Source organism: Mirounga leonina, unplaced genomic scaffold, assembly GCF_011800145.1.
Source record: "Mirounga leonina isolate KUSES-001 unplaced genomic scaffold, KU_Mleo_1.0 Mir_106, whole genome shotgun sequence".
NCBI lineage: Eukaryota > Metazoa > Chordata > Mammalia > Carnivora > Phocidae > Mirounga > Mirounga leonina.
In genome coordinates, this window is record NW_023270232.1 from 5,053,518 (window position 1) to 5,067,116 (window position 13,599).

The 13,599-nt window shown below is 49.6% G+C and overlaps 1 protein-coding gene across 5 annotated transcripts in view; it reads left to right on the forward strand.

Annotated features, from left to right (window-relative positions):
* Positions 1–7,984, forward strand: part of LOC118018175 (tetraspanin-15) — a 51,581-nt gene extending 43,597 nt beyond the window's left edge. For 4 of the 5 annotated variants that reach the window (XM_035016635.1, XM_035016651.1, XM_035016643.1 and 1 more), the window contains 3 exons: positions 3,005–3,052; positions 4,683–4,799; positions 5,340–6,154. In XM_035016635.1, coding sequence (XP_034872526.1) covers positions 3,005–3,052; positions 4,683–4,799; positions 5,340–5,489 — 315 coding nt within the window. In that variant the 3' untranslated portion in view covers positions 5,490–6,154. Of the gene's footprint in view, positions 1–3,004; positions 3,053–4,682; positions 4,800–5,339; positions 6,155–7,742 lie in introns of those variants that run through there. The other variant, XM_035016660.1, reaches the window with a different exon arrangement.
* The last annotated feature ends 5,615 nt before the right edge of the window (positions 7,985–13,599 follow it).

Consider the following 13,599-nt stretch of genomic DNA (forward strand, 5'->3'; position numbering starts at 1 on the left):
CTGGGCACCCCAAGGCCCAGCTAAGTTGACACATAAAATAATAACCACATGTGACAATCACCGCAAGGGACTGACAGCTAAGGCTCCTCCTGATTGTGCTCCCACGGTCGCAGGGCTTCTGGAAAGCTCCTCCCGGCGTCCACCACACCAGCTGGGAGAAGACAGAGGCTTAGTGGAGGTGGAAAAGCTTGGTCCGATTCTGGCTTTGTTTTCCATATAAGCCAACAGGAAAAGACGGGGCTGCCATTGCCTGAGAGGGGAGGACAGCAGAGAGGCAAGTCTGCGGAGCCTGTGTGATTTTTCAGCAGGGAGGTCAAAGAGGCACTTGGATACAGGGGGCTGGAGTTTGGGGGAGAAGTCCAGGCCGGGAGTATAAACACGGATGCCCCCTGCAGAGAAGTGGACCGTGAAGTCGGCATCTGCATGGGAACACCGAGGTGGGTTATCTCTGGTCCCCCACTACAAAACCACCGTCGGTTCTCCTAGTGTCTCCCACCATGATTTTGTCTAAATAGAAAAGAGGGTGTTTCCTGTCTTCATAGAATCTGTGTATGAACTTGTGTATGAATCTATTTATTGTCACTATTTCATTTAGCCACAGATCTGAATGAACACACAGAAAATACATAGAAGAAAAAAAGGAAATTTTTAAAAATCAGAAACTAGAGCCTTGTGCTTGGTGCTTTAGAGCCTCCTGGCAGCCAGAGGAAAAGGGGAGACGTGGCCTGTTACACTGTGACCGTTCAACAGAAGAAGGCCAACCAGTGCCTCAGGGAAAGTCACTTTCCCCCCTTGCTCTCAGCTTTAAAGGGAATGTCTTCTACCCTGCCTCCTACAGAGGATTTGAAGGAACAGAGTTCATACAGGCTTGTGAAATTTGGTTACACTGATGTCCCCAAGATTTGTCAGTGGGGAGGGCAGTTTGCCGCTCCATTAAATGGCCTCCGAGAGCTGTGCCTGTTGAGCTCTTGTGTCCAATTTGTATAGCTCTCCACTCTCTCATTTTTGGCTACCCTTTGGGGGCCTATCCCTCCAGGCCTCTCTCTTCACCTTCCCACTCGCTTCTCAGACCTTATAACCCAGCTCATCAGTCCTGGGCCAGAGTGAGAGGAAGCACCCGTGAAGAACCCTTGTGAACTTTGCTGTGTCGTCTTTGGGCTGCTCAGGAGTCCCCTTCCTGACCTTGACCCTGTGCCAGATGGAAGAGACCGCAGAGCAACTCTTGGGGCCTGTGAACCTTCAGCAGAGCCTCTGGAGAATATCGGTTCTGTGGGCAAACCCAGACAGGATTTACCTTTGGAAAGACCACAGAGGCAGCCCAGAGCTCCTTGGAGGGGGCTCTCCTGGCAGGGGAGGCGAGTCCGGAGGAGGGGTCTGGGCCTGAGGGCAGGGCCCTGCCTCCAGGGCTGGAAGCACAGTGCCAAGTGGCTGTTCTTGTCACCTTCTCTACCATATCATTTACTTACTTACTGTGTTCATTGCGTGTCTCCCTTTCTAGAATATAAGTTCCACGAAGGCAAAGACTTTCCTTGGTTCTTCTACTTCCCCAACATCTGGGGCAGTGATTGGTACATAACGGGTGCCCAGTTAATATTTGTTCAGTGAATGAATGAAAGAACAGACATGTAGGGTAGAAAACACCGTTCCCCTCATTCTATCGTGCACCTGCTTCCCGGGCCTGACCCTCTCCGTGAGGGTCGTGTGCACAGCCTAGAAGAGCCACAAAAGCTGAGCGACGTTAAGTGGATGCTAGATGGATTTGGGTCTGAGGGCACCTGGGGTACAGTCTAGACTGAGGGAGGTTATTTTGCCCGCAAATCAGGTCCTGATATTTGAGAGGAGGCCTGAGGTGCAACCCAGTCTTGTGGAAGGAGAGCAGACAGCCTTCCTTGCCTTCCTGGGGCTGGGATCCTGTCCAAAGTCACTCCAGCCAGCGCCCCTGGGTTCTTCCATGTGTCCAGCCCCGAGATAAGCCCCTGATGGGTATATCTCACTTTATGTTCAAAACAGCCCCATGACATGGGGTCACTGAGCACCACTGCTTTATGGAAGAGACCGAGGAACCTATGCATTCATTCATTCATGCATGCATGCATTCAACAAATACTTTTCCAGGGCTCCCATGTTCCGTCCCATGACAGCACATCTAAGACTGGCTACAGAGCCCCTGACGAGCAGAGCAGGATCCGGACCAGCCACGTGCTGCCAGAGGCTGTGCTGGGTGGCACCTGCGTGGCTGCCGGCACCCGGGGCCCCCTGGCCCCACACCGCGGCTTCCAGTCACATGGATGGGGCCAGGGCCTCTTGCTTCCTCTCACTTTGCAGGAGGAGGAGGAGACCGCCCGGGGGCGAGGGTGCAAGCCCCCGCCTGCCCTCTGACTTAGGTCTGCTGGGAAGGGATGGGATGGCGCCCGGGGCCGACCATGGCTCTCCCCGCGCCTGGGGGGATCGGCAGCCCAGAGCTCCTGAGAGCAGCTCCCTTCCCGGGCCGGCACTTGCGTCGCCCTTTGGCCGGGTGGATGGCAGTCTGCAGGGGCAGGGACGTGTGGTTGGAGGTCCCGGCCCGGTCCTCAGGTAAAGCGCAGCTGGCCAGGGCCTGGCTGTGGTCTGGGGTTTTCCGTGGTCAGAGCAAGCGGAGACCGACCTCCGAGACCGTCCACCCTGTCAGCAGAGCTGTGGCCCTGGGGCGGCTGCGGCAGGGGAGCCCGGGAAGGCACGCTTTTCTGGGGGCTCCTGGGCTGCTGCTGGTGGAGGGCTCCTCCCACCCAAACCTCACAGAACCAGCCTTCCCATCGGTCCTCCTGGGCACTTCTTGGGTGGGGTGGGGGAGGGAGGGAGGTTAAGATGCAGACCCCAGCCAGACTGCCTGGGTGGGAGTCTCAGCTCCATCCATATGGACGGTGCTACTCTGTGCCTCAATGCTTCGGTCAGGGAAAAGGGGAGAATAACAGTCCTTCATGGTAAGCGCGATGGACGTGACAGCTAACACACATTTCTGTTTCAGACGGAAGTGGTCAACACCATGTGTGGCTACAGAACCATTGACAAGGAGGTAATGCTTTTGCAATCTTTTTCCTTGAGAAAGGTTGCTCTTCCTGTCCCATCCCCAGAGTGATGGGAAGGGTTCCTGGCGGGGGTGGGGGGGGGTGGGCTCCTGGCTCGGAACAGGAGTCGGGGACTGCCAGGGTTTTCCACCTGTGCCCAGACACGGAAGGACTCAGGGAGCCAAGAACCCCCCAGGCCGGGAGAGCCTGCCTGCTTGTGTTTGCTGAGCACTACTGTGGGCTTGTCCGTGGGAGGCCACCGAGCCCTTGCCCTTACCCCCCACGCCCGCATGCCCGTGTGCCCAGCCATGCCCAGCACCAGCCTGCCTTGCAACTCCGCTGGGCTAAGAGTGACACTGGGGTGGTGCTGAGAAGGGAGCCAAAAATCATGACAACTTGAGATGCCTGTGAGTGGTGGTTCTCAAAGTGAGGTCCCTGGACCAGTAGGGACAGCAGCCCTGGGAACTTGTTAGAAACGCACATTTAGAAACGCAGGTGCTTCTGACACACATTTCAGTTGGAGAGCGATGGACTAGCAGAGGTTCTCAAGCCATCAGACCCAATAGCCAGGTTTTATAATAATCATCTGACAATGGCCTAGCTAGTACGTCAAAATGAAGTTCACAGATAACATAATCTACCTACACGCCTAATTTCAGAACAAGTGCCGGATCTGAGATAATAGGAGAACTAGAACAACTTACAATCAGATAGCATATTTCACATGCAAATGCTCAGGCATTAGATACAACAGGAGACACAACAAAGCAGTCAGGTGTTTGCCCCCCAGGGCAGCTGACACGTTGGGGTGGGGGGGGGAGCTGTGCTGGCGACGTGAATCCCGTGGGCATTATTTTTGCCGTGGACGTGGTCTTTAAAAATGGTGGACAATTCTTGATAAAATTCCAAACAAAATGCAATATAATCATTCTGGAATTTACATCTTTAATTTAGTAGTATTTCTGCAAAATTACATACAGTATATATATGTGTGCGTGTGTGCGCGCTGTGTATCTGCACATAGCAAAACCACACAGAAAACATTTTGGTGTTTTTTTTTGTTTTTTTAAAGATTTTATTTATTTGACAGAGAGACAGCGAGAGCAGGAACACAAGCAGGGGGAGTGGGAGAGGGAGAAGCAGGCTTCCCGCCGAGCAGGGAGCCCGATGCGGGGCTCGATCCCAGGACCCTGGGATCACGACCTGAGCCGAAGGCAGACCCTTGACAACTGAGCCACCCAGGCGCCCCAACATTTTGGTTTTTATGAGTCCCGGGAGTTGGCCTTTTGGTTTGGGTGATTCTGGCTGGATTTTCAGCCGTCTAGATGCCCCGGGGGACTTCTGAGAGGCAGGTAGACAGGGTAGTTGTTTGTGGAGTAGGATTGCCTTTAGCTCTGCAGCCCCTCAGTCCCCAAACCCCACTGCTGTGACAACCAGAAGTGCCACCACAATGTCCTCAGTGCTCTCTAGGGAACACTACTGCCCACAGAGACCCAAGGTCTAGAGCCACCTGCTCTGATTGTATGTGAGAAACTGAGGCTCAGAGAGGATGAGGACTTGCCTGGACCTCGAGTGAGCAGCAGAGTTGGGGCTGGGGCTCTGCCAGGCGAGGGGTCAGCCAGGCTCCTCCCTGTGCAGCGCCTCAGTGTGCAGGATGTCATCTATGTGCGGGGCTGCACCAACGCTGTGCTCATCTGGTTCACGGACAACTACACCATCATGGCGGGCCTCCTGCTGGGCATCCTGCTCCCCCAGGTGGGCTGTCCCCCACCCCCAGCCCCGGCCCCGTCTCCCAGGGAAGGGAGCTGGAAGTGGAATGGTGGGCAAGGTGTCGGTTCAGAGAGTGTGGCTTGGTGATTACAGAGGGCAGAAAAGGTACAAAAGGGGTGGGGTGAAGAAGGCTCTCGTACCATCAATCTGGGCTCACCCTTGGAGGGCTGGAGGGCCGGAAGGAGAGGGCAAATGGCAAGAACCTTGCTTATAAAGTTCTTCCAAGTGCTTCACAGGCACAGCCGTCTGCAATCCTGTGAGGTAGATACTATTATCATGCCCATTTTACAGAGGAGGAAACTGAGGCTTGGCAAGGTTAAGTGACTTGCCCGAGGTCCCCTCGATAGTGAACAGCATGGCTGGGCTGGAGACAGGAGTCCCAGAATGGAGGGGCCTCTGCTGATGGGGCACAGAGAGGGTCTCTGGGATTTCCTGAGGGGTAGTGAAGGGCCCGGGCTGGGGGCTGCCAGAGAGAGCCACCCAGATCCCCAGCAGGCTCTCACCCACCCTGCCCTTGCTCCTCAGTTCCTGGGGGTGCTGCTGACATTCCTGTACATCACCCGGGTGGAGGACATCATCATGGAGCACTCTGTCACTGATGGACTCTTGGGGCCCGGCGCCAAGCCCAGCGTGGAGGCGGCAGGCACAGGATGCTGCATGTGCTACCCCAATTAGCGCCCCCGTCTGGACCGTGCCGGGAGCGCACCGCTCAGACCACAGCACGGGGGTCTGGACAGGACTGTGGATCCTCTCCCCACACTTGGCACTGACCAAAACCCTGGCTGTGTTTGCTCCGGTGGCCTGTTCAGGCCTCCCTCGGCCACCGTCCCTCTGGGGAGCGGAGCCCTTCCCCAGCTCTGGGGTCCTGTGCCTGCCCACCCTCCTCAGCGTGGGGAACAAGGGCGCCCCTTCTCCAGGCCCGGGCCGCCGCGGAAGGGGGTGCTCAGCGCTCAGCTCAGGGCCCGTTTCATTTCTGGCAATGCCATGGCCTGTGGTGTTTATGCCCCTTTGAGGACAATTTTGTAGTAATTCGTAAGCGAGGACGGAGGAGACCGTGTGTGCCGTGTGGGGGCGGGGATGTGGCCCCCAGGGCCCCGGAGTCCCTCAGCCACGCCCCAGAGGCCAGATTGGGCTCATATCACAGCCTCAAGGGACCTTGAGCCTTCCCCAAGGCTGCTGCTTTGCTGACCCCATTTTCTACGTGATTTTGTAACATTCATTTTGTACACAGTTAACAGGAGTTTCTGACTAATCAAAGCTGGGTGTTTCCCCACACACCCCACTCTTGCCTTTCCAAGCCAGGTTATTAATCAAACAATAAAGATGTGATTTTTTTTTTTACATTTTGTATGTGTGTGTGTGTGTGTGTTTCATTTGTGCTCTTTGGGTCAGGAGGGGCTGGGGAAGTCCGCTGCTTGGGCCGGGAAGCCCCTGATTGGTGCAAGGATTGAAGGGGGCTCCCTGGGGCCAAGATCTGGGATGGCTTGGGACCCTGCGGCCCAGGAGGATGGGCAGCTGGCGGAGGCTGCCCGCTCCGGGTTTGGAATGGCCTCTCCCATTCTTTGGTGTTGCTTTTGACAGAAATGGCTTTTCCCAGTTGTGCTTGTGGGCTGGGCCTGGAGCCTCCCCTGCCTGTCCTTGCTGCTAGGGATTCACTTGTGGGAAATCTCTGGAGGAGGCAGAGATGGCCACACCTATTTTACACACTGGGAAACTGAGGCAAAGCCACCAATGGCAAGAGGCTCCTCCTCCAGAAAGTGAGGCAGATGGGAACTAGGAAAGTCAGGGGGCTGGGAAGGAGCTGTGCCCACAAACTCACCTGCAGCTTTGGAACCTGAGAGGCTCTATCTTCCAACACTAACAGCGGGTGTTCCTGGTTCTGGGGACTGGGAGGAAGAATGCTCAACGCCCAGCAAAGGTTGGTGCCCATCGCCCCCTGCTGGAGAGGGCAGGACCTGCATGGGTCAGCCCACCCAAGCCTTCCTGCCCCAAGACTTGGGTTCCAGATTTCTGATGAGGTTCTGAGTAGTCAGAGCAATAGAAATAAACAGCACGAGCCCCCAGACCTGAAGAACCTAGTCTGAGGGTGTTAGGGAGCTGCCCATCACATCTAGAAGCTAAGTGGTCGGATACTTGGTCGGCGGTGTGTAGGGGCCTGAGTTGTCTGATGGGCGTGGGAAAGGGCAGGAGAGGGGTTTGTCAAAGCACAGACTAATGTAACAACAGCAAACACATCCGAGAGCGACCTCTGTGTCGGGAGCTCGTGTAAACATCTCACAGCTACCAGCTCCTTTAAGTCTCACAACCGTGTGGGGTATCACTCTTGTTATGTCCGTTTTATTGATGGAGAGACTGAGGCATGTTAAGTGACTTGCCCAAAGCACCTGGCTGGCAGGTGACAAAGCCACGATAGGAACCCAGGTGGAATCTCCCCAGTCCCTCTGTCGTCTGGTGTGGACACAGGCAGGCTACTGGGCGTGCAAAGCCCCGATGGCGGCTACTGCAGGTGTCCCTGTGCATGGAGTGGCCACTGCGGCTGCTGCTGGGAACTCGGCCTGGACCCCGTTTCGACCTGTGCACGCAAGGCCAGGTGGCACTCTGTGTCTGGCCAGTGGCCTCCTGGCTGGCTGGCTCTAGCTAATTCTCTGGGGATTCTCTCTGGGTGCAGAGTGGGGGGCAGCTGCTTTGGGGGCAGCAAGATGGCAGAAGCACGGAACAGCTTTGGGACGGCACTGAGTGTGTTTATCCGAAGTCATATGATCCTGTAACCTGAACGCCTCTGGTCACCTTGTCCTCCCTCTTTCTGCCACCTTGTGCAGACACCCCTCTACCCGACACTGCTGCTGACATGGGGCAGGGGTCATGGGTGGGTGGTCACAGATGGCTGAGCTCCAGCCGACATTTTGCTCTTTTTCTTCCACACCTCAGCCACTCACCTCTCTAGAAAGCAAAACGGGACACACGGAGAGGACTCTTTCAGTCCCATGGTTGGGATGCTTCTCCTATTGCACTCTTGGTGCTCAGAGCCAACAACATCCTCCTGACCGCTCATCTCACAAGAATGGAAGACTGAACTTCAAGATGAATCCTTTTCCCTCACCACAGCGCATACAGAAAATGGACCACAGTAGTCGTGGAACTGAAGATGTGTAGGCTTTAATTTTGGACTTTTTTGTTGTTATATAATTATAAGAAAAACAAAACAATCAAATGCCTTCAGGAAGGCTGGCTTTGAATAAAAATTCCAACTACGATATCCCCCAAACTTATTTTTTTAAGTTTATTGAGGTGTACTCAACATAAAATAAACTGCACGTGTTTAAAGTGACAAACATATCATCAAAGAAACCATCATCACAATCAAGATAATGAACATTAAAAAATTTCCTCTTGCCCCTTGGGAATCCCTCTTTACAGCCCTCCCCACCACGCCTCTGAGGCAATCATGGGTCTGCTTTCCGTTTCTATACATTCTTTTGTATATGTTAACATTTTATATCAGTGGATTTATACAGTGTGTACTTTTCTTTGTATTGGCCTTCTTTCACTCAGCATGATTATTCTGAGGTTTGCTCATTTTGTCACATAGATCAGTGGTACATTCCTTTTTATCGCTCAGCAATATTCCATTGAATGGACGTGCCATAGTTTATTTATCCATCTACCTATTGATGGGCATTTGTGTTGCTTTCAGGTTTTTGTTGCTGTTATTACAAATAAAGCGGCTATGAACATTCGGGTACATGTCTTCATATAGACATACACTTTCATTTCTCCTGGGTAAATATCTGGGAGTGGAATAGCCGGATCATATGGTAAGTGTATTGTTTAGCTTTATAAAAAACTGACGAAGTATTTTCTCAAGTGGTTGCATGATTTTATCCCTCCACCAGCTGTGTGGAGTCCCAGTTCCTCCATGTCCTGGCCAATATTTGTTGTGAGTGTGTGGTGATACCTCACGGTTGTTTTAGTTCACATTTCCTCAATAATTAATAATGCTGAATATCTTTTCATGGGCATATTCACCATCCACTAACTTCTTTCAAGTATCTGTTCAAATCTTTCTTTACAAATTGTATTGTTTGTTTTCTTATTGAGGTCTGAGAATTCTTTCTATATTCTAGATACAAGTTCTTTAGCAGGTAGATGATTTGCAAGTATTTTCTCCCCATCTATGGCTTATCTTTGCATTCTCTGAACAGTGTTTTTCAAAAAACAGAAATTTTCAACTTGATGAAATCCGATTTATCAATTTTTTTTTCTTCTGTGCATTGTGTTTTTGGTGTCACATCTAAGAAATCTTTGCCAAACCCAGGGTCACAAAGGTTTCTCTTATATTTTCTTTTAGAGGTTTTATAATGGCCCATTTAAGGCCATTTAGGTCAATGGCCCATTTTGAGTTAATTTTTTAATGTGGTGTGAAGTATGGATCAAAATTCATTTATTTGGTAGAAGAATATCCAGTTGCTCCAGCACCATGTGTTGAGAGACAGTCCTTTCTCCCCCAACTTGCCTTTGCACCTTTGCTGAAAGTCAGTTGTCCACATATGTGTGAGTTTGTTCTGGATTCTCTACTCTGTTTCATTCATTGCTGAACAGAAAGTGTGAGAATAGATGTCCTTGTCTCCATCTTACGGAGAAAATATTCAGTCTTTCATCATTAAATATAATGTTAGATGTGAGTTTTTCATGGATGTCCTTTATCAGGTTGAGGAAGCTCTGTTGTATTTCTAGTTTACTGAGAATTTCTTTTTATCAAGAATGAATGTTGGAGTTTGTTAAATGCTTTTTCTGCTCTTCTAAAATTTCTTAACATGGTGAATTACATCAATTGATTTTCAAATGTTAAATCAACCTTGCATTCCTCAAATAAGCTCCACTCACTTTTTAACTGTTGGGTTTGATTTGCTAACATTTTGTTTAGGATTTTTGCACCAATATTCAGGAGGGATGTTGGGCTGTAATTTTCTTGTAATGTCTTTGTCTGGTTTTGGTATCAAAGGAATGCTGGTTTCATAGAATTTGTCGGGAAGTATTCTTTCCTTTTCAATTTTCTGGGAGAGTTCTTGTGGAGTTGGTGTTATTTCTTCCTTAAAAGTTTGATAGGATTCACCAGTGAAGCTACTTGGACTTGGAGCTTTCTTTGTAGGAAGATTTTACACAATAATTCCAATTTCTTGGGGTGCTTGGCTGGCTTAGTCTGTGGAGCATACAACTCTTGATCTCGGGGTTGTAAGTTTGAGCCCCATGTTGGGTGTAGAGATTACTTAAAAATGAAATCTTTAAAAAATAATAATTTCAATTTCTTTAACGGATATCAGGGTATTTAGGTTCTTTTCTTTCTTTCTTTCTTTCTTTCTTTCTTTCTTTCTTTCTTTCTTTCTTTCTTTCTTTCTTCTTTCTTTCCTCTTTCTTTCTTTCTTTCTTTCTTTCTTTCTTTCTTTCTTTCTTTCTTTCTTTCTTTCTTTCTTTCTTCCTTCCTTCCTTCCTTCCTTCCTTCCTTCCTTCCTTCCTTCCTTTCTTTCTTTTTGGAGAGCTTGGCAGTTTAGTCCTTCAAGAAGTTTGTCCATTTCATCTAGGATATCAAAATCACTGGCATAAAATTTTTCAGCACTTTCCCTTATTATCCTTTTAATATCTGCAAAATACGTACTTATCACATTTTTCTTATTCCTGATGTTGGTAATTTGTCCTTTCCCTCTTTTCTGTAATGAGTCTGGCCAGGGATCTATCAATTATATTGATCTTCTCAAAGAACCAGCTGGATCATTCTCATGAGTGCATAGACAAGCTATGCTTCCTATCTGGAAACAAACAAGCAAACCCCTTGATCTCAATTTCCCTATAGCCACTCCTCGATTTCTGGCCTTCCTTCCACCACAACCACTTGGAATTCCGAGTGTCCATACTCTGATTCCTTGCCTCTCATTCACTCTTTTTTTTTCAGATTCACTTATTAATTTCTTCATTCTATTAATAACTTTACTTTCCAACTGTATTCAAGTATAATTGATAAATAAAATTCTAGTATGTTTAAAGTGTACAATGTGATGATTTGATATATACTATGAAAGGATCTCCACCATTGAGTTAATTAACACAGCCATCACCTCATTTACTTATCTTTTTTAAAAAATTGAGATATAACTGACATATAACATTATAATAGCATTATATTCCATATGTATAGCAATACTTAACATTATTTTCAGAGGTACAAGATGATTCACTATTTGTATGTATTGCAAAATGATCAACTCAATAAATCTAGTTAACATCTATCACAACACGTAGTTACATTTTTTCTTGTAATGAGAACTTTTAAGATCTACTCTCTTAGCACCTTTCAAATATGCAATACAGTATTATTAACTATAGTCCCAGTGCCATACAGTACATTGCCCAGGACTTACTTATTTTAACCAGAGTTTGTACCTTTTGACTCCCTTCACTCCTTTTGCCCACTCCCACCCTCACCTTTGTCAACCACCAATCTGTTCTCTGTTTCTAGAAATTGTTTTTTTAATATTCCACATATAAGTGAGATCAGTTTTTGTCCTTCTCTGCCTTATTTCACTTAGCATAATACCCTCAAGGTCCATCTATGCTTTTGCAAGTGGCAAGCTTTCCTTCTTTTTTTTTTTTTAAATATTTTTTTTTTTTTTTTTAAAGTAATCTGTACACCCAGTGTGGGACTGGAACTCCGAGATCAAGAGTCACATGTTCTTCTGACTGAGCAGCCAGGAGCCCCTCCTTCTTTTTTTATGGCTGAATAATGGTTCATTGAATGTGTGTGTGTGTATACATATACATACACACAAACACCCACATATACCCCCCCCCAATACATATATACATACCCACAAACACATACACACACATACAATACATATATACATACAACCACATACACATACGCATATACACATACATATAGGCATGGGCATATGTGCATACACACACATATACACACATATAGACACACACATATACATACACACGCATATACATAACACACATATAGACACACATACGCACATATACATACACACATATAGACACACATACACACACACATACATACATTCACATACCTGCAGCTGTCCTTCTACATCTTAGGGAACGACCACTCCATCTTTCCAGTTGCTTAGGCCAATGGCCTTGGAGCCAGACTTGACTGCTCTTGGAATGCACCCGACCTCTGCATTTGCTATGTCCTCCGCCTGGAGGGCTCTGCCCTCAGATGTCAGCATGGCTGGCTCTCAGTTTCATCTGATCAAATGTCGCCTGCTTGGTGAGAGGTCCTTGGCCACCCTTGATAAAATGGCTATCTCCTTCCTTAATTCTCTGCCCCCCTGCCCGGCTTTGTCTTTCTCCCAGCCCTTATCACTAGGGAACTGCTCTGTGCATATTGGCCTTGTTTATTTCCTGTCTGATTGGAGTGAATGCTCCGTGAAGGTGGGAATGTTTGTGTGTTTTGTTCACTGCTTGTCTTAGCTTGGGTTCTCCTGAAAGCTGAACCCGAGACAAATGCCTCATACAGGTAATTTATTTGGGACCAGGAGTGAGGAACAAGGGAAAGAGACGAGGAACAAGAGAAAGATAATACAAGAATGTGTTATTGCATCCCACCGCAGTGGGGTTGCTCGCTCCCTGAGACCCCATCAAAAGGCTTGGGAATGAACTCTCCACCCCAGGATGAAAGCAGGAAACATTTCTCCATCAGCTCCCAATATTCAAGAGTGGCCTGACTCCCCTGCACGTTAGATTGTGCATCCTTGAGTTCCAAGCAGGCCTTTCAGACCCTTGGCCCCAGAGGAGCCCCAGGGCAGGCTGGAGGTAAGGCAGTCCTGAACGGAAGGCAGCAGAGACGTGTCTGGTCCCCACTGTATTCCCAGCACTCAGCCCAATGCCTGACACACAGTAGCAGCTCAGAGTGGTTGAATGGGGGGAAAGGATGAGCTGGAGAGATACACTCCTCGAGGAGATAAACCCCAGGCAGCCCCTGCTCCCACACATTGTGTCAGCCTGAAGGAAACCAAGACCAGACTAGTAAGTTGTATGCCAAGAGGCTTTGCCAGCAACCGCAGAGCTTGACTCCTTCCAAGCCCCTGCTCTGCCTACCACCCTCTTGGGGCCTGGGAAGCGCTCATAAACAATACGGGGTCGCTGTCTCTGGCATCGACTCCTGGCTCCCCACAGTCTGTGAGCTCCTCAAGGGAGCCAGATTTGCAGTGCTGAGAGCCCAGAAACACAGAAGGCGCAAGTCTTCTGGCATGGCTGCATGTGGCCACTAGGTGGCGCCGCCGGCCGCGACTTGGAGCCCGGCGCTCAAACCCCCTCCATCCCTTCCGCGCCTCAGAGCCTGGGCCGGCCGCCCCGCGGGGGTGCCGCGGCAGCCTCGGGAGTGTGCCTCCCATCCCGTCCCAAGGAGTGAGCCGCAGGGCGAGCGAGCCTAAAAGACCATAGGTGCCTGCATAGAGGAGGCGCTCAATAAATGGTCGCTAAAGGAGTGACCATTTTGTGACCTTGGCATAGACGAGGTTTTCCAACCCTACTTTAGAGACTTGGAAGCTGAGGCCCGATGCGAACACTAGTAATTGGTGCTGAGTGTATCTCATTCTTCCTCCTGTTTGGCTGGCACAGCAATGAGGCGGGTGCTTCATTATTCCCGATTCGCTGGTGAGGACACTAGGGCTCAGAGAGGCCAGCTTAGTGGAATGAAGGGAGGAGCCGGGGTTTGAAGCGCTCTGCCTGCGTCTGAGCAGGGTCACCTGTTGGTTCC